The sequence below is a fragment of the Crotalus tigris genome, unplaced genomic scaffold (genome assembly GCF_016545835.1).
Source record: "Crotalus tigris isolate CLP2741 ecotype Arizona unplaced genomic scaffold, ASM1654583v1 scf7180000021252.422678, whole genome shotgun sequence".
NCBI classification, from domain to species: domain Eukaryota; kingdom Metazoa; phylum Chordata; class Lepidosauria; order Squamata; family Viperidae; genus Crotalus; species Crotalus tigris.
In genome coordinates, this window is record NW_024098420.1 from 234154 (window position 1) to 254064 (window position 19911).

Below are 19911 nucleotides of genomic sequence, written 5' to 3' on the forward strand. Positions count from 1 at the left end.
AGCCTCCCCCAGAGTCACGTGATTCCAACTTTGGACGCTTGACAACCAGTGTGCATTTGCGATCGCCATTTGTAACCTCCTCAGCCGGCTTCCGACAAGCCCAGTCAACGGGGCAAGGTAGATTTGCTCGACAACCTCATGATTTGTTTTTAACAACGGTAGCAAAAGGTCATAAAATTGGGTGTGACTCATTTACAGATTGCCTGGGACCAGCATCTCCTTTGCTAAGCGAGGCAGTGGTTCAACGAGTCCTTTCCGAACTTCCGTTTTTTAGGACTGTAAAATTCGAATTTCCTTCCCAACAGGTGGCAGCCTTGACTTAAGAGTTGGGACTCCGTGAAATAAAACCGGGATGCGAAAGCTTGAATTATAATTGCAGGTAATTGCAGATGACAACAAGAGAGTAAGATACTAGCTATCCCCAATTACAGGTAGTCCTTGACTTACAACCATCCCCTTAGCGACCGTTTGAAGTTAACAGACAGCACTGAAAAAAAGTGGTCCTCCCATTTATGACTCTTGCAGCATCCCCATGGTCACATGGGAAAATCTTGAGCACTTGGTAACCAGCATGTACTGAGCCCAGAGTTATCCCAAAGATGCTTTTTCAGGAGGCCACTGGACTTTCTGATTTTTCCTTTGAAGACGTTTCGCTTCTCATCCCAGGAAGCTTCTTCAGGTTCTGATTGGATGGTGGGGAATGGAAGGATTTATACGCCTTGCAGAAAAACTGGTCATTTGCATCCCTTTAGAGAGTCGTAGAGGCCACTTGGAGGTTTGTCTGTGTCCTCAGGGTCACCTGAGTGGTGCAAATGGGTGTGGAGCCTTCTTGGAACTGCTGAGAGGACCGTGTTGTAGACTGTAGATAGATAGATCGATCACCCATTTGCACAGGTGACCCTGAGGTAAATCTCCAAGTGGCCTCAACGACTTTCTAAAACAGTGGTTCTCAACCTTTTTAATGCCGCGAGCCACAACTGGTCGTAAGTTGAGGACTACTCAACCGGTCGTAAGTCGAGGACTACTCAACTGGTGCATCACCGTTTGCAAAATGGGACTTTTGGCGGGCTCAGCAGGGCAGAGACAGCCTGGACAATTCCTATTGGCTTTTGAAAGCCAATAGAATTAGACTCTATTCAAGAGAGTCTATTCTATTGGCTTTCAAAAGCCAATAGAATAAAAGGGAGTAGCACAACTAAGGAAAAGGGGGGAAAAAATGGCGGACTGCGTTGTTTGGCGACCCCCGTGAAATGGTCGTTTGACCCCAAATGGGGCCCCGACCCACAGGTTGAGAACCACTGCTCTAAAAGGAGGCAAATGACCAGCTGTCTGCAAGGAGTATAAATCCTTCCATTCCCCACCTTCCAGTCAGAACTGAAGAAGCTTCTTGGGATGAGAAGCGAAATGTCTTCAAGGAAAAACAAGGAAGTACAGTTGCCTCCTGAAAAAAAAAGCATCTTTGGGATAACTATGACCTGGATGATGGAGAATCTCCATGGACAGCCCGAAATTATGATTGCAAATTATTGTGGTCATAAATTGAGACCTCATGGGACTGGATCCATTTATTTTTTTTTTGGACATTTTTGCTGGATTGTTAAGTGAATACCGGAAGTGCTAAGCCAGTGGTTCTCAACCTGTGGGTCGGGACCCCATTTGGGGTCGAACGACCATTTCACTGGAGTTGCCAAACAACACAGTCCGCCATTTTTCCCCCCTTTTCCTTATTTGGAAAGCCAATAGAATAGACTCTCTTGAATAGAGTCTAATTCTATTGGCTTTCAAAAGCCAATAGGAATTGTCCAGGCTGTCTCTGCCTTGCTGAGCCCGCCAAAAGTCCCATTCTGCAAACGGTGCTGCACCAGTTGAGTAGTCCTCGACTTACGACCGGTTGAGTAGTCCTCAACTTACGACCGGTTGGGGGTCGCGGCATTAAAAAGGTTGAGAACCACTGTGCTAAGCGAATGTCACGGTCATGAAGAGAACACTGCTGTCTTTTAAGTGACTCCATTTTTTACTCAATGGGAGCTTTTGGCCCTAAACCAGAAGGAAATGCCAGGAAGTGTCAAAAAATGTGGACTATCTCAGTGATGCAATCACGTGATTGCAGGTGTTTGTGTGTGCCTTTGTGTGTGAGGCTGTCCTAACTTTGAAACTTGGTCATAAGTAACTTTAGGAGTTCTGTCGTAACTTTGAATGGTTGTTAAGCGACTGGTCATACCTGTACTACCTGTATTTAATACGTTCTATGGCCACCAATCTCATTCTCATTAATAATAATAATAATAATATCATTATCAGCACCAGGCAGTTTGAATGTTCAGTTGACTGAGGTTCATGTTTAATGAATAAAAGATAATAATAATAATAATAATAATAATAATAATAATAATAATAATAATAAAATAAAAAGTTGGAAGGGACCTTGGAGGTCATCTAGGCCAACCCCCTGCTCAGGCAGAAAACCCTATACCATTTCAGACAAATGGCTGTCCAGTCTCTTCTTAAAAACTTCCAGTGTTGGAACATCCATAGCTTCTGGAGGCAGGTTGTTCCACTGGTTAATTGTTCTGTCAGGAAGTTTCTCCTTAGTTCTAGGTTGCTTCTCTCCTTGATGAGTTTCCACCCATTGCTTCTTGTCCTGCCTTCAGATGCTTTGGAAAATAGCTTAATTCCCTCTTCTTTATGGCAGCCCCTGAGATATTGGAATACTGCTATCATGTCCCCCCTTGTCCTTCTCTTCATTAAACTAGACATACCCAATTCCAGCAACCGTTCCTTATGTGTTTTAGCCTCCAATGTCCCCTAATCATCTTTGTTGCTCTTCTCTGCACTCTTTCTAGAGTCTCAACATCTTTTTTACATCGTGGTGACCAAAACTGGATGCAGGATTTCAAGTGTGGCCTTACCAAGGCATTGTAAAGTGGCATTAACACTTCATGTGAGCCTGATTAATGCAGCCTAGCACTGTGTTGGCCTTTTTGGCAGCTGCAGCACATGGCTGGCTCCTATTGAAGTGATTGTCCACTAGGACTCCAAGGTCCCTCTCACAGTTGCTACTATTGACCCAGATGGCTAGTTGTGCACAGAGTTACATTCAGTGCAATTTAATTTATAATAAGATATAGCATATAATGCACATGCTAGAGCAGTGGTTCTCAACCTTTCTAATGCCACGACCCCATAATACAGTTCCCCATGTTGTGGTGACCCCCAACCACTTATACATCACCGGGTGCCAGGGGCGTGGCCAAAGAAAAGGGGGTAAAAATGGCGGACAGCCTTGTTTGGCGACCCCCGTGAAATGGTTGTTCGACCCCAAATGGGGTCCCGACCCACAGGTTGAGAACCACTGTGCTAGAGGAAGAAAGAAAAAGAGTCCACAATGAAATTTTTATTAAAAACCAAAGTCCTTTAATTGTATTATTAGCTATAAATTCATTAATTAATGTTTTAGGAATAAACGGATTAAATACATACATTATTCTCCAAAAGCCATTAGGTTGTCTTTGGGTATCCGTGTCTCTAGATACGGGCAAGACGAATCCCATAGAAATATTTCAATGTATCAAAATGCTTCCACGTTATTTATTACATTAGTCTTTATATATATATATATATATATATATATATATATATATATATATATATATATATATATATATATATAGAGTTAGTTGCTGTTTCCATAATTCAGCCACAGAAAATTTACCTGGAAAATAGGAAAAAGGAAAAAAACAAAAAACCAACCCACAACCTCCACAGATCTAGATTAAATAAAAACCATAAAATAATGGTTTGGTTGCTTTCCACAAAAAAAAAAAAGATATCGTTTATTCCTTTTGGCAGGCTGAATTGAGACGTGTGTTTCAAAGTAAACTATTTCAAAATCAGTGCATTATAGAGTTTGCCCCCAAACAATGTTAGTTAGAGGTTTGTTAAGAGTCTTCCAAGAGGTTACAATTTAGAAGTTTAGAAATTAAATTCTAATTGAACAGAAACAGCCAAGAATATACTGAACCGGCTTAATTTCAACTTATTTTCCAAAGCACCAGAAGGCAAGACAAGAAACAACGGATGGAAACTAATGAAGAGGAGAAGCAACGGATGGAAACTAAGGAGAAACTTCCCGACAGTGAGGACAATTAACCAGCGGAACAGCTTGCCACCAGAAGTTGTGGGTGCTCCATCACTGGAGGCTTTTAAGAGGAGACTGGACAGACACTAGTCTAGGGTCCCTGCCTGAGCAGGGGGTTGGACTAGAAGACCTCCAAGGTCCCTTCCAGCTCTATTCTGGTTGATGGATTGGCTTGAGGTCTGCCTCAACATAGGATTTAAGTGTCAAAGTTGCATAGCTGAAGTGTTTCTCTGAACATCTGGCTGGGCCTTTGGAGTCACCTGGAGAACATCTGGCAGAATGAAGTGGATCACTGGGGAACATCCTTCTATTCCATCTTGTACACATCCGTGGACAAAATGGGAATTCTGGGAGTTGAAGTCCACACAGCTTAAAGTTGCTGATGTTGAGAAACATTGATTTCCCCCCAAAATAAGACCGAGTCTTATATTAATTTTTGCTCCAAAAGGCGCCTTAGGGCTTATTTTCCTGGTTAGGTTTTATTTTTTTGGGGGGGGGGGGGAATACGGTACGAAATGCGTCCATCTGGCTGATGATCTTAACTGGGGCTTATTTTTGGGGGTGTGGGGCTTATATTACGAGCGTCCTGAAAAAAAATCACGCTAGGGATTATCTTCCGATTGAGTCTCGTTTTCAGGGAAACTGGAGCCGGTTAGCAAAACATGATTGAAGGACAGGATAAAAGAGGACATCAGAAAGAAAGTCAAGATTGCAGTGCCTTGATCTTCCTTCCTAGAGGAGAAAGGAAGGATAATATTTCAAGATTAGGTCGCTCTAGCCCAGTGGTTCTCAACCTTTTTAATGCCGCGACCCCCAACCGGTCGTAAGTCGAGGACTACTCAACTGATGCAGCACCGTTTGCAGAATGGGACTTTTGGCAGGCTCAGCAGGGCAGAGACAGCCTGGACAATTCCTATTGGCTTTTGAAAGCCAATAGAATTAGACTCCATTCAAGAGAGTCTGTTCTATTGGCTTTCAAAAGCCAATAGAATAAAAGAGAGTAGCACAGCTAAGGAAAAGGGGGGAAAAAATGGCGGACTGCGTTGTTTGGCGACCCCTGTGAAATGGTCGTTCGACCCCAAATGGGGGCCCGACCCACAGGTTGAGAACCACTGCTCTAACCACATCAGATGTGGGGTCTGTTTCCTGACTTGGTCTACCGGGAAGGGCTGGGATCTGGCTAATTAATATCCAGTGGATCACACTCAAAAGACGATGCAGTTCTGTAAGCCAATGCACACAAATGGATTCACCCAGCAATTTTGACTGGGGAAGAATCGTTCGATCCGCAGCGGTTAAGTCAATCTGGTTTGGCCACTGACTTTACTTGTCGGAAAGTCGCCAAAGGGGATCGCCTGACCCCCCCCCCAGGACAGTGCAACCGTCGCAAGTACATGTCAGTTGCCAAGCCTTTGGATTTTGAGCACGTGACCATTGGGGGATGCTGCAACGATCCTGACTGTAAAAAGTGCTCAAAAGTCACTTTTTTTCCGGTGCTGGCCGTAACTTTGAGTGGTAGTAAATCAAAGGGCTGCTTCTATTGTTCCTAGCGTTAATTGCAGGGCCAGCTTAGGGTCTGGTACTTTGGTAGCAAATCAGGGGGTCCAAATTGTAGGAGATAAGCAGTATTTGGTCACCACGATGTAAAAAAGATGTTGAGACTCTAGAAAGAGTGCAGAGAAGAGCAACAAAGATGATTAGGGGACTGGAGGCTAAAACATATAAGGAACGTTTGCTGGAATTGGATATGTCTAGTCTAATGAAGAGAAGGACCAGGAGTGACATGATAGCAGTCTTCCAGTATCTCAGGGGCTGCCCCACAGAAGAGGGAGTCAAGCTATTCTCCAAAGCGCCTGAAGGCAGGACAAGAAGCAACGGATGGAAACTCATCAAGGAGAGAAGCAACCTAGAACTAAGGAGAAACTTCCTGACAGTGAGGACAATTAACCAGTGGAACCACCTGCCTCCAGAAGCGGTGAATGCTCCAACGCTGGAAGTTTTTAAGAAGAGACTGGACAGCCATTTGTCTGAAATGGCATAGGGTTTCCTGCCTGAGCAGGGGGTTGGCCTAGATGACCTCCAAGGTCCCTTCCAACTTCATTATTATTTCCTTTTGTCTTTAAGAGTAAGGGGCTTTTGGGGAGGGGGCAACAGAGCAGCTGTAGGAAGTAATTAGCTAAGGGCAGCCTCAAAAACCCAACACTTTTCTCTCGCAAGCTCCAAAGGAACGCAAAGAGCAATTTAATGAGGCCAGATAGAAGAATTTCATACTTCCCTGTTAAATAGTGCATTTTATTTATTTATTTATTTTAAAAAAACACTAGTGCGTTGTTAAGGCGTGGGATTAACATTGGACAGGTAGTCCTCAACTTACAACCGCAATTTCTGTTGCTAAGCGAGACCGCTGTTAAGTGGGTTTTGCCCCATTTCCCGGCCTTTCTTGACACAGTTAAGTAAATCGCTGCTGTTGTTAAGTTAGGAACACGGTCACGCCAAGTGAATCCCGTGACACCCCTCCCCCGGGACACTGCGACCTGTCATAAATACGAGCCAGGGGCAAAGGGTCTGATTTTTGATCAGACGAACGCTGCGAGTCATGTAAAAAGCAGTCAAAAATCACTTTTTTCCAGGGCTGCTGTAACCCTGAAGGGCAGTAAGTCAATAATATTGTTAATATTGCTCCTAGAATTAATTGCAGGGCCGGCTTAGTGTCTGGTAGTATATCAGGGGGGGGGTCCAGATTATAGAAGATATGCAATGTTTCCTCTTAAGAGTAACTGAATTAATTGCAGGGCTGGCTTAGTGTCTGGTAGTAAATCGGTGTGTGTGTGTGTGTGTCCAAATTATAGAAGATATGCAATATTTCCCCTTGTCTTAAGAGTAGCTGGTTTTTTGGGGTCGGAGGGCCCATATGAAGAAATTAGCAAGCTTCAAAAATCCAACTCTTTCATCCACGGAATACAAACAGCAATTTTAGTTGGGGCCAGACGGAAGAATTTCATACTTCCACGTTAAGTACAGGCAGTCCTCAACGTACGACTGCAATGAAGCCCAAAATTTAAGTCGCTGAGCGAGACATTTATTATAAGTGAGTGTTTTGCCCCATTTTACAACTTTTCCTGCCACGGCTGTTCAGCGAATCACTGCAGCTGTTAAATCAGTAACCCCGTTGTTAAGTGAATCCGGCCTCCCCCGTTGACTTTGCTTCTCAGAGCGTCGCAAAAGGGGGAAATCACGTGACCCTGGGACGCTGCGACCGTCGTAAACGCGAGTCGGTTGCCAAGCGTCTGAATTTTGAGCACGTGACCTTGGGGAGGCTGCAAACGGTCGTAAGGGTGAAAAACGGTCACTTTTTCCAGGGCCCGCTGTAACTTTAAACGGTCCCTAAGCGAACTGTTGTAAGTCGAGGACTACCTGTCGTGCATTTCACTTTAAAAAAACAACAACACTGGTGGATTGTTAAGGCGTATGATTAACACTGTAGATACTTTGTGCCGTTTCAGCGTACATTCATTCATTTTATATACTTCCCACAATTTTAAGGACTTGGATTTCAGGAAGAAATCCTTCTGATGGTGTGACATTGCACAATTCCAAAGGAAAGACTTGGGAAGAAGCGCGTCTGCTGAATATTGTGTAACAGCAGCTTAAATAATAACAACAACAATAATAATAGAGCAGATCTGGAAGATTGATGGCTTCTTGGCCAAGAAAGCAAACAATTTAGGCAGCTGGTAAAAGTTGTCTAATTGTAGCTAATTGTTACTGGAGGGCAGACCTGGCGAAACACTAGCAAAACTACATTTGAGAACTAGCAGCCTGCTTGCTGAGCACGGCTAGGGAGATTTCTAGGAAAAACAAACAAACAAACAAAAACGGAATTTAGCAGCTTGAGTGGAAGTTGTTAAAAGATCTGCAAAGCATCTTTTATATCGGGTGTCCGCCCTTGGCAACTTTTAGACTGGTGGACTTCAATTCCCAGAATTCCTCAGCCAGGCACGCTGGCTGAGGAATTCTGGGAGTTGAAGTCCACAAGTCATCAAAGAGCCAAGTTTGAAGACCCCTGGTGTGGTGTCACTTGGAGCAGTTTCTTGGGAAACTTGAAAGTGTGTGGACTTCAACTCCCAGAATTCTCCAGAGAATTCTGGGAGTTGAAGTCCACACACACTTCAGCTTGAGAAACAGAATCTGTTGCGGAGCACAGCCATAATGTAGTCCTCAACTACAGGTAGTTCTCAACCTACGTCCACAATTGAGCCCGACATTTCTGTGGTCAAGTGAAACATTTCTTAAGTGACTTTTGCCCCATTTTATGACCTTTCTCATCTCCGCTGTTAAGTGAATCACTGCAGTTGATAAGTTAGTAACCTGCTTGTTCAGTGACTCCGGTTTCCCCTGTTGACTTTGCTTGTCGGAAGGTCGCCAAAGGGGATCCCGTGACCCCCCCGGGGGACACTGCGACCGTCATAAATGTGAGTCGGTCGCCAAGCGTCTGAATTTGGATCGCTGCCGCAAAGGTCGTAACTGTGAAAAACGGTCACTAAACGAACGGTTGTGATTTCGAGGACTACCTGTATAATAAATAACCACAATTGTGAAGCCGATGCAGGCTGGCTCGGGAATTCTGGGAGTTGAAGTCCAGACATTTTCCAAGGTGGGGAAACCTGGCGTCAAGACAGCTGCAGGGAAGTCTAAGGTGGCACCTGGCTGAGAAAGGGTCAACTTCTTATTTGGGTGGGCTTGCAAATTAAGCGTGGGACGGGGGGGGGGGGAGATAGGAGGAAGGGTGTGGAGCCTGACATGCGTAGGTACTAAGGCAGGGGTCTTCAAACTTGGCCCTTTTAACACATGGACTTCAACTCCAAGAATTCCTGAGCCAGCATGGGGGAACTATGGCCCCTTCATGATTCATAGACTTCAACTCCCAGAATTCCTCAGCCAGCTGGGGAAACTATAGTCCCTTCATGACTCGTGGACTTCAACTCCCAGAATTCCTCAGCCAGCATGGGGGAACTATGGCCCCTTCATGACTTGTGGACTTCAACTCCCAGAATTCCTGAGCCAGCATGGGGGAACTATGGCCTCTTTATGACTCATGGACTTCAACTCCCAGAATTCCTCAGCCAGCATGGGGAAACTATGGCTCCTTCATGACTTGTGGACTTCAACTCCCAGAATTCCTCAATTCTGGGAGTTGAAGTCTGCAAGTCATAAAAGGGCCAAGTTTGAAGACCCCTGCCTTAGAGCAAGGGGTCCCCAACCTCAGCCACTTTAAGACTTGTGGACTTCAACTCCCAGAATTGCTCAGCCAGGAATTCTGGGAGTTGAAGTCCACCAGTCTTAAAAGTGGCTACGTTTGGAGATCTTCGCCTTAAGGATATCGAATGGAGCATCTTTCGGCTTTGACATATTTCTTCATCCAGACAGAAGCATTTAGTTCCAATTATGGACCGCCGGACATCTTATCAGTCAAATGAAAAATTCAGGAATGACTCTTGGGGGAGGGGGGAAGAAAAAAAAAAGCACGGATGTTGCTTGTGCCCTGGCAACGCCTCCCCAGACCATCGGCTTTCAGAGACCCAAATATTGTGACACAGCTTTAAAGTTGCAAACACAAGGAGAACCTCCCGCCGAGGGTTTTGCAGAGGTGCGTTGCGCTCGATCCCTTGTGATTCTTCGTCCTTCCCGGAGCAGAGAAAGGAAGGAAGGAAGGAAGGGGAATCTTGGGGTTGTGCCGAGAGCTTCCAAGGCGGCAGTCGGAGGCCCCCAAAGCCGGTGGCTGTTGTTATTCGACCGGTGGCTTCTTACGGCTTCTTCGTTGATTCTACTAAGAGAACAGGCCAAATCCCAAAGAGAAACTATTGGAAAAGGAAGGAAAAAAGGTTTTCTTAGGCTGTTGGGTCAAGACAAAAGAAAAGAAACTTACCTCCCGGGAGAAGTTCACTAGTCCTCAGTGATCTACAGTAATTACAGATAGTCCTCGACTTACGACGATCCTTTCAGGGACCGTTGGAAGTCACAACGGCGCTGGAAAAAAGGGACTTATGGTCCTTTTCTCACACTTACGACCGCGGCAGCGTCCCCAGGGCTGCCTGACCGAAATTCAGTGGCTTGGGGATTGACTCGTATTTATGACGGCTGCCAGGGTCACGGGATCCCTTTTGCGACCTTCGGGCAATAGGGAAGCCAGATTCACTTAACAACCCCGTTCCTAAGTTAACAACTGCAGTGATTCCCTTAACAGCGGTGGCCAAGGAAGGTTGTAAAATGGGGCAAAATTCACTTAACAACGGTCTCATCTAGCAACAGAAATTTTGGGTTCAACTGCGCTCGCAAGCTGAGGACCACCCGTAGTTATATCTATATCTTTTATGCACGTACAGTTTTACCCTAGGAGGAGAAAGTAATAATAATAATAATAATGATGATGATGGAAGGGACCTTGGAGGTCATCTAGCCCAACCCCCTGCTCAGGCAGGAAACCCTGTACCATTTCAGACAAGTAGCTCTCCAGTCTCTTCTTAAAAACTTCCAGTAACACAGATAGTCCTCGACCTACGACCACAATAGCAATAGCACTTCTATACTGCTTCACAGTGCTTTTGCAGCTCCCTCTAAGTCAGTGGTTCTCAACCTTTTTAATGCTGCGACCCCCCAACCGGTCGTAAGTCGAGGACTAAACCGGTCGTAAGTCGAGGACTACCCGACCAGTTGTAAGTCGAGGACTTTCCCTGCCTGAGAGTGCCGCGCATGCGTGGTGCCGCCCCCTGCGCTGGCCGAGGCGTAGCTGGCAAGCGGCAGAGATGGCACAGGCCGACCACCGGCTGGGCCACCAGCTGGCCCAGCCCAAGGGAGGTGAGGCACCCGCTGGAAAAGGGGAAAAAAAAAAATGGCGGACAGCCTTGCTTGGCGACCCCCCGTGAAATGGTCGATCGACCCCAAATGGGGTCGCGACCCATAGGTTGAGAACCGCTGCTCTAAGTGGTTTACAGAGTCAGCGTGTTGCCCCCAACTATCTGGGTCCTCGGTTTACCGACCTCGGGAGGACGGAAAGCTGAGTCAACCTCGAGCCTGGTCAGGATTGAACGGCAGGCTGTGTGCAGAGTTTGCCTGCGATACCGCACTCTAACAATTGTGTCATCGCGGCTCAGTGATTTTTAAGCAACGCATTTGTTAAGTGAGTTTTTTTCCCCCCGTTTTACGACCTTTCCTGCCACAGTTGTTAAGTGAACCACTGCAGCTGTTTAGTTAGCAATCCAGTTGTTGAGTGAATCTGGCTTTGATTGTCAGAAGGACGCAGAAGGGGACCATGTGATCCCGGGAACACTGCAGCCATCATAAATAGGAGCCATTTGCCAACTGCCTGAATTTTGATCACGTGACCATGTGGATGCTATAACACAGGGATCCCAAACTCTGGTCCGTGGACCAGTACCAATCTGTGGCATGCCAGCAACCGGGCCACACAAACAAGCAAAGCCCCATCTGCGGGATGCAGGCAGCACACAAAACCACACACCCACGACAAAACCTTTCTCCGTGGAATGGTCTCTGGTGCCCGAACGTTTAGGGACCTCTGCTATAACAGACGTTAAGTGTGAATAGCGGTCGTAAGTCGCCTTTTTCGATGCTTTTGTTAACTTTGAACAGTCACTAAACAAACTGTGGTTAAGTCGAGGCCTACCTGTATCGTCATTTCAGTTGGGTGGGATGCAGTAAACATTCCCAAAACAAAAATGAGTTCCATCCAGGTGCTTTTTTCCTAAAGCCAACTGGACCTTCTTGGTTTTTTTCCCCTCTTGAAGACGTTTCGCTTCTCATCCACGAAGCTTCTTCGGTTCAGTCCTCCAGGTCAGAACTGAAGAAGCTTCGTGGATGAGAAGCGAAACGTCTTCAAAGGAAAAAAAAAACAAAAAAATCCAGTTGCCTTTTGAAAAAAAAAAAAAAAAACACCTTGGGGACAACCAGGACCTCAAGAGACATTCAGATTACTTCTGCTACATCCAGTGGTACAATTGGGATAAATCCTGTTGTGATTCTGGAATAACCGCCTTGGCGAAGAGATCGGCGAACACATTAATTCAGGAGCTCCTTCTCCCGCTGAGCAGAGCCCACAAAACGGGCGCACCTTGTGTAAACATCTCACAAAGCTCGACAATTTTGACCACCTTGGCACTGACTGTGCTTTTTTACTTCCCTTTTTCAGCAAAAAGCCATGTGCAAAAATTCCTTCGTTAAGAGGCTCCTGCTTATTTTTTTTTTTTCAGATTTGCATAGGAAGCCAGAGGATTTAATAGGTCGCTAAGCACTTAGGTTGCTCTAGTTTCGGTGGGCAAAACTGGATTCCTAGATTCATCTGGCCTTTCATGCTGTCGGAAGCTCTTCCGATTTTTCCAAGGTGGGCTTAATCAGCAAGCAATTCCTAACATTTGTTTTCAGGGAGTCTTCTTTTCCGATGTAGCAGTAGAGTAAAGAAGAGGTCATAAATTAATTTATTATGAATCAAAATTAATTTATTATGAATCAAATTAATTTATTATGAATCAGTAGGTTAAAGAAGAGGTCATAAATTAATTTATTATGAATCAATGGTGGGAGACATTTTAGAGCAGGGCTCTCCAAATCTGGTCACTTTTAAGACTTGTGGACTTCAACTCCCAGAATTCCTCAGCCAGGCACGCGTGCCTGGCTGAGGAATTCTGGGAGCTGAAGTCCACAAGTCTTAAAGTGGCTCAGTTTGGAGAGCCCTATTTTAGAATAAAGATATGGGAGTCCTTTGGGAAATGTCAGAGGTCAGTTGCAGTGTTCAAAATAGGGCCTCCATGAAGGACTTTTGGAAAGAAACTTAAAGATTATTTTTAGGCATCCATTTTACAAACAACTGAAGGTAAGAGAAATGGCCTCGGTAAGGGTCTTTATAATGGCCTGGGAAGACCACACTTGGAATACTGCATCCAGTTTTGGTTGCCACAGTGTTCAAAAAAGATGTTGAGACTCTGGAAAGAGTGCAGAGAAGAGCAACAAAGAGGATCAGGGGACTGGAGGCTGAAACCTATGAGGAACAATTGCAGGAATTGGGTATGTTTAGTCTAGAGGGCTCAACCTCTTCTCCAAAGCACCAGAAGGCAGGGGAAGAAGCAACGGATGGAAACTCATCGAGGAGGGAAGCAACCTAGAACTAAGGAGGAATTTTCTTGACAGTGGGAACAATTAATCAGTGGAACTACCTGCCTCCAGAAGCTGTGAGTGCTCCAACACTAAGTTTTTAAGAAGAGACTGGACAGCCACTTGTCTGGAATGGCCTAAGGCAGGGGTAGGCAATCTTGGCTCTTTTATGACTCGTGGACTTCAACTCCTGAGCCAGCGTGGAGGAACTATGGCCCCTTCATGACTTGCAGACTTCAACTCCCAGAATTCCTGAGCCAGCATGGGGAAACTATGGCCCCTTCATGACTTGCAGACTTCAACTCCCAGAATTCCTGAGCCAGCCATGCTGAGGGGAAAGGGAGAGGTTTCCAAGCTGAGCCATGCTGGCTGAGGAATTCTGGGAGTTGAAGTCTACGAGTCATGAAGGGGCCATAGTTCCCCCATGCTGGCTGAGGAATTCTGGGAGTTGAAGTCCACGAGTCATGAAGGGACCATAGTTCCCCCATGCTGGCTGAGGAATTCTGGGAGTTGAAGTCCACAAATCGTAAAAGAGCCAAGGTTGCCTACCCTTGGTATAGGGTCTCCTGTTTGAGCAGGGGGTTGGACTAGAAGACCTCCAAGGTCCCTTCCAACTCTTGTCATTCTGTTAGGGGCAGAATTTGCTTCTAAGAAAGCAAATATGTTTCAGTAAGGAAATGACAACCCATTAACTTAACTTTTGGCCTCATCCCACTAGGACTGGCCTGTCCCATTTGCGCCACATAGGAGACACGCCCTGGACCTTGTCAGTCAAGTAATTTTGACTGGAGGGTATCTAGGAGAAGGGCCTTCTCTGTCATGGCTCCTGAGCTTTGGAACATCCCCACCCTTCAAGCCAGAAGGCTTGAATCCCCCCCATGGTGGAGTATCAGGCTGGAGGTGGTTGATGAATTTAGAGGCCATCCCACCCATCCACCCTCGCCCTCTGCTCCCTCCCTCCCCATCTTTTAATCCTAACTTCCATTTTTTATTATTTGAGGACTATTTTTCCCTTTTCCGGCTTTAATGCTTTCAATGCTGTGTCAGCCATGCGGGAGGTGCTTCAAAATGAGACTTGCAACCTATTCATCTAATTATAAAATTAGTCAAATAAAATAAAATAAAACAAACCAGGGGTCTTCCAACTTTGGCTCTGAGGAAATAAATGCAGCCTGGCAACGAGAGGCAGTCCTCGACTTATGACCACAACTGAGCCCCACGTTTCTGTCGCTGAGAGAACATTTCTCACGGGGGCTTTACGACCTTCTTTGTCACAGTTGTTAAGTGAGACACAGCAGTTGGTAACACACGGCTGGCAAGTGAATCAGCCATTCTCCCCCCCCTCCCCTTGACTTTGCTGGTCGGAAGGTGGCAAAAGGGGGAATCACATGGCCTTGGGACACGGCGACCGTCGTAAGTATGAGTTGGTTGCCCAGCGTCTGAATTTTGATCACGTGACCGTGGGGAGGTTGCAACGGTCCTAAGTATGAGTCGGCTGCCCAGCGTCTGAATTTTGATCACGTGACCGTGGACAGGCTGCGACGGTCGTAAGTATGAGTCGGTTGCCCAAGCGTCTGAATTTTGATCACGTGACCTCGGGAATGACGACCGTCGTAAGTATGAGTCGGTTGCCTAAGCGTCTGAATGTTGATCACGTGACTGTGGGGAGGCTGCGACGGTCGTTAAGTGTGAAAAATGGCCATTAAGTCGCTTTTTCCAGCGTTGTAACTTCAAACGGTCACTAAACGGATGATCATAAGTCGGGGATCACCTATCCTTCAAATTTTTCCTCAGTTCAAGAATTCATTTCTTAGAACATAACGACAGTTTGATAGGCTGCCTTAACCAAACTGGATTCCAGATTGGGAGTTACAAGTAATCCTGAACTTACAACCCTTTGTTTAGTTCGAAGTTACTACAGCTCTGAAAAAGAGTGAGTTGTGACCATTTTTCACCTTTACGACCGTTGCAGCCTCCCCCAGGGTCACGTGATCAAAATTCAGACGCCCGGCAACTCTGACTTATGACGATTGCCGTGTCCTGGGGGTCACGTGATCCCCTTTTGGTGACCCTCCGACAAGCAAAATCAATGGGGGAAGCTGGACTCATTTAACGACCGTGTTGGCTAACTTAACCACTGCAGCGATTCGCTTAATAACCATGGCAAGACAGGCAGTAAAATAGGGCAAAATTCACTTCACAAATGTTTCACTTAGACCAGGGGCCTTCAAACTTGGCCCTTTTGCCCTTTTATGGCTGACTGAGGAATTCTGGGAGTTGACGTCCACAAGGAATTCTGGGGGTTGACATCCACAAGGAATTCTGGGAGTTGAAGTCCACAAGTCATAAAAGGGCCATCTTTGAAGACCCCTGACATTTTAAGAGGTGTGGACTTCAACTGCCAGAATTCCTCAGCTAGCGTGCCTAGCTGAGGAATTCTGGGAGTTGAAGTCCAGAAGTCATAAAAGGCCAAGTTTGAAGAGCCCTGACATAATGTGAGGGGAAAATAATACTCAGAAAGAGCTAAACTGGTGTTTCTCAACTTCGGCCATTTTAAGAGATGTGGACTTCAACTCCCAGAATTCCTCAGCCAGTGTGCTTGGCTGAGGAATTCTGGGAGTTGAAGTCTACAAGTCATAAAAGGGCCAAGTTTGAAGAGCCCTGACATAATGTGAGGGGAAAATAATACTAACTCAGAAAGAGCTAAACTGGTGTTTCTCAACCTCAGCCATTTTAAGAGGTGTGGACTTCAACTCCCAGAATTCCTCAGCCAGAGTGCCTGGCTGAGGAATTCTGGGAGTTGAAACCCACCAGTCATAAAAGGGCCAAGTTTGAAGACCCCGGGGTTAGAAAAATTTAAATTTTGTGGCCGTTAAGTCGAGGAGCACTTGTGTTAATAAATCAAACTACACAGCTGGGATCTACTCCACCTTCAGCTTTCTCACTTTCTCAGAAGTCTTTCAGCTGAGGGGCTTTTAGGATTAAAATTACAACTCAACAAACTCTGAGGGGGAAAAAAAACAGATGGTTTATTCTGCTTTGAAATAGCAAACGCAAGCATTCAACGTTATCAATCTTTCAACGCAATAAGAGAAAATAAATAGGTTTCTGGAGGCAGGGCGCCCTGATATCTTCTTCTCAGTGTTATATTGACTCTGCAGATTTTATGTATGCCGTAACTTTTGTTTTTTTCTACAACAAACAAAAATAAAAAAATAAATCACTTATCCACTACTACAGGTTTGCCCTAAGAAACCTTTAGCTATTGGGGGGGTGGGGGGGACGAAACCCGCTGGACAGAGTCCTTAGCAGCTTACCTTGACCTTTGGCCTGTATTTCAGGTAAAGTGTCCGGGAATATAAACTAAAATCAGAAGAAGAGAGGGGAGAAAATGTTTTTATTTTTTTTAAAAAAAACATTTTGGATAAATCAGTTTGACTCAACATCACTGCCTGCACCTCTCTGGAACTCAGCTCCACCGCTGAAAGATCCATCTTTCCTCCTTCTTTGCTTCCTCCCTCCTTATCCCTCCCTCCCTCCCTTCCTTTCTTCCTCCTTATCCCGTCCTTCCTTCCTCCCTCCTTCCTCCCTCTTTATTCCTTCCTTTCTTCCTCCCTCCTTACCCCTTCCTTCCTTTTCTTCCTCCCTCCCTCCCTCCCCCGTTACACCTTTCCTCCTTCCTCCCTTCCGGGCCACGGAAAAACCTTCCTCCATGGAACTAGTCCCTTTTGGGCACCTCTGATTTACACAACACGCTATCGAGGAGGAACTCTTCCGCCCCGAAACCCAGGGGAAAGGGAAGGGAACCTACCTGAACAGGATGTGAAGGTAGGAACCGAGTCCCGTGAATATGTGCCACCAAGCGTGAAACTGCGTGACAACGCTCACGAGCGGAGGCAGCCTTTCACGTAACCCCCTGTGGAGAGACACAATCACCAAGTCACACATTTGCTTCCCAAAGGAGAGGAGAGGAGAGGGGAGAGATGAGGAAGAGGAGAGGAGGAGAGGAGAGAGGGAGAGGAAAGGAGAGAGGAGAGGGGGAGGGGAGAGGAGAGGGGGGGAGAGGAGAGGAGGAGAGGAGAGGGGGAGGGAAAGAGGAGAGGGGGAGAGGAGAGAGGAGAGGGGAGAGGGGGAGGGAGGAGAGGACGGGAGGAGAGAGGCAGGGGGAGGGGAGAGGAGGAGAGGAGAAGGAGAGGGGAGAGGAGAGGGGGAGGGGAGAAGAGAGGAGAGAGGAGAGGAGGAGAGAGGAGAGGGGGAGAGGATAGAGAGAGGGGGTGGAGATAGGAGGGACAGGGGAGGGGAGAGGAGAGAAGGGAGGGGGAGAGGGGAAGGGGAGAGGAGAGGGGGGGAGAGGGAGAGGAAAGAGGAAAGGGAGAGGAGAGGGGGAGGGGAGAGGAGAGAGGGGGAGAGGAGAGGAGGGGGAGAGGAGAGGGGGAGGGGAGAGGAGAGGGGGAGGGAAAGAGGAGAGGGGGAGAGGAGAGGGGGAGAGGGGTGAGGGGGAGAGAGGAGGGGAGGAGAGAGGACAGGGGGAGGGGAGAGGAGGAGAGGAGAGGGGGAGGGGAGAAGAGAGGAGAGAGGAGGAGGGGAGAGGAGAGAGGGGTGGGGATAGGAGGGGACAGGGGGAGGGGAGAGGAGAGGAGAAGGGGAGGGGAAAGGGGGAGGGGGAGGGGAGAGGAGAAGGGGAGAGGGGAAAGAAGGGGCGGGGATAGGAGAAGTCAGGGTGATGGGAGAGGACAGAGGGAGAGAAGAGGGGGCGGGGAGAGGAGGAGAGAAGAGGGGAGAGGAGAGGGGAAGGGGAGAGGAGAGGGGATTCTTTGAGGGAAGGAAAGGGTTGTCTTAAATTTGAAACTGGGAATAAATATTTCCAAAATATTGCAGAACAAACGGATGGACGTTCCTATTGTATCTCCTGAGCGGAGACAGAAGAGCAGGAGTTATGCTGATCTCTGTGCAAAGAGGGATCCAAAGGGAAAGTCTTCCATCAAAAAAAGCCCAGGCTCCACAAATCTCATCAGGAGGAGGGGGACTCTCTTACTAGATGTCCCACTGGATGAGCAGAGTCCATTCTGCCAAGGGGGTGCCTGATAAACCCTGTGGTTTTCATTATCCTAATTAGTGATCATTGGCAGTTTGATTCGGGGCCCAGAAGCCTGCTGATAACCAGCTCAGAGAATTGAAGCTTTGTGTTATCTTATGCTGGCAGGACTGTCTCCGCTCAGGACTCTAGCTGCTGCGTTTTTTGTCCCTTCAGGGTTGTCTCCAAGGGCAGCCCTATGTAGAAAGCATTACGGCAGTCCAGGCAAGGGGTCATCAAAAGCAACAGGAGAACAAAAGCCCTGGTGTCAGAATTGTTTCTCCAAATCTAGCTACATCCAGCTACCTGAGCAAATTTTTGGTGCGTTCAGAGAAGTGCAAGATGAAGGAGGAGGAGCAGGAGGAGGAGGAGGGGAAGAGGGAGAAGGAGAAGAAGAAGGAGGAGGAGGAGGAAGAAGAAGGAAGAGGAGGAGGGGAAGGGGAAGAAGGAGAAGAAGAACTGGAGGAGGAGGAGAAGGAGAAGAAGAAAGGTTAGTTGAGGCAGGAGGAAAAAGAAAAGTAGAAGGAAGAAGAAGAAGAGAAGAAGAAGAAGAAGAAGAAGAAGAAGAAGAAGAAGAAGAAGAAGAAGAAGAAGAAGAAGAAGAAGAAGAAGAAGAAGAAGAAGAAGAAGAAGACTGGAGGAGAAGGAGAAGAAGAAGGAGTTGGAGGAGGAGAAAGGTTAGTTGAGACAGGAAAAGAAAAGTAGAAGGAAGAGAAAGAGGAAGAGGAAAAGGAGAAGGAGAAGAAGAGCAGCGAGGAGGTGGCGTCAAGAGAGGCATCAGCCTGGAATCCTTACATTCCCACAAGCTATCCAAGCCCGCCCTCCTTTAAATCCCATTAACTCTTACCTAGTGCCAATTTAGGGCTAACTAGATCCTCGTAGACAGACATGCGCAAGGCATCAGCTGAACGGAAACTTCCCGTGTGGCCCCGATTCTTCCCGCTTTGGACGGAAGGGAGAGGGACCGAACTCTACCCGCCGAAAGAGGACGGAAAAGCACCCGGTCTCTGAAATTCACCTACCTCAATTTCTCGCAGAAAATATTGTCCACATTCCAGAGGAGGAAGCCCAGCAAAAAGATGGTCAGGGATGTGTATCCCAGCCCTCGGAGCCAGGGGTAAACCCTAGAAGGAAGAAGGACCACCTTAAGTCTCCTTAAAGCAGTGGTTCTCAACCTTTTTAATGCCGCGACCCCCCAACCGGTAGTAAGTCGAGGACTACTCAACCGGTCGTAAGTCGAGGACTACTCAACTGGTGCAGCACCGTTTGCAGACTGGGACTTTTGGCGGGCTCAGCAGGGCAGAGACAGCCTGGACAATTCCTATTGGCTTTTGAAAGCCAATAGAATTAGACTCTATTCAAGAGAGTCTATTCGATAGGCTTTCAAAAGCCAATAGAATAAAAGGGAGTAGCCCAGCTAAGGAAAAGGGGGGAAAAAAATGGCGGACTGCGTTGTTTGGCGACCCCCGTGAAATGGTCGTTCGACCCCAAATGGGGTCCCGACCCACAGGTTGAGAACCCCTGCCTTAAAGTT

At 46.9% G+C, this 19911-nt stretch overlaps 1 protein-coding gene across 2 annotated transcripts in view; it reads right to left on the minus strand.

Moving 5' to 3' along the window:
* Positions 1-9633: 9633 nt before the first annotated feature.
* The window catches only part of ACER3 (alkaline ceramidase 3), a 63071-nt gene continuing 52793 nt past the window's right edge, over positions 9634-19911 (minus strand). Inside the window, exons 8-11 of one of the 2 annotated variants that reach the window (XM_039369809.1) lie at positions 19400-19501; positions 17115-17219; positions 16621-16666; positions 9634-9996 (exon numbers count right to left, since the gene is read on the minus strand). In XM_039369809.1, the coding sequence (XP_039225743.1) occupies positions 9943-9996; positions 16621-16666; positions 17115-17219; positions 19400-19501 (307 nt within the window). In that variant the 3' untranslated portion in view covers positions 9634-9942. Of the gene's footprint in view, positions 9997-16308; positions 16496-16620; positions 16667-17114; positions 17220-19399; positions 19502-19911 lie in introns of those variants that run through there. The other variant, XM_039369810.1, reaches the window with a different exon arrangement.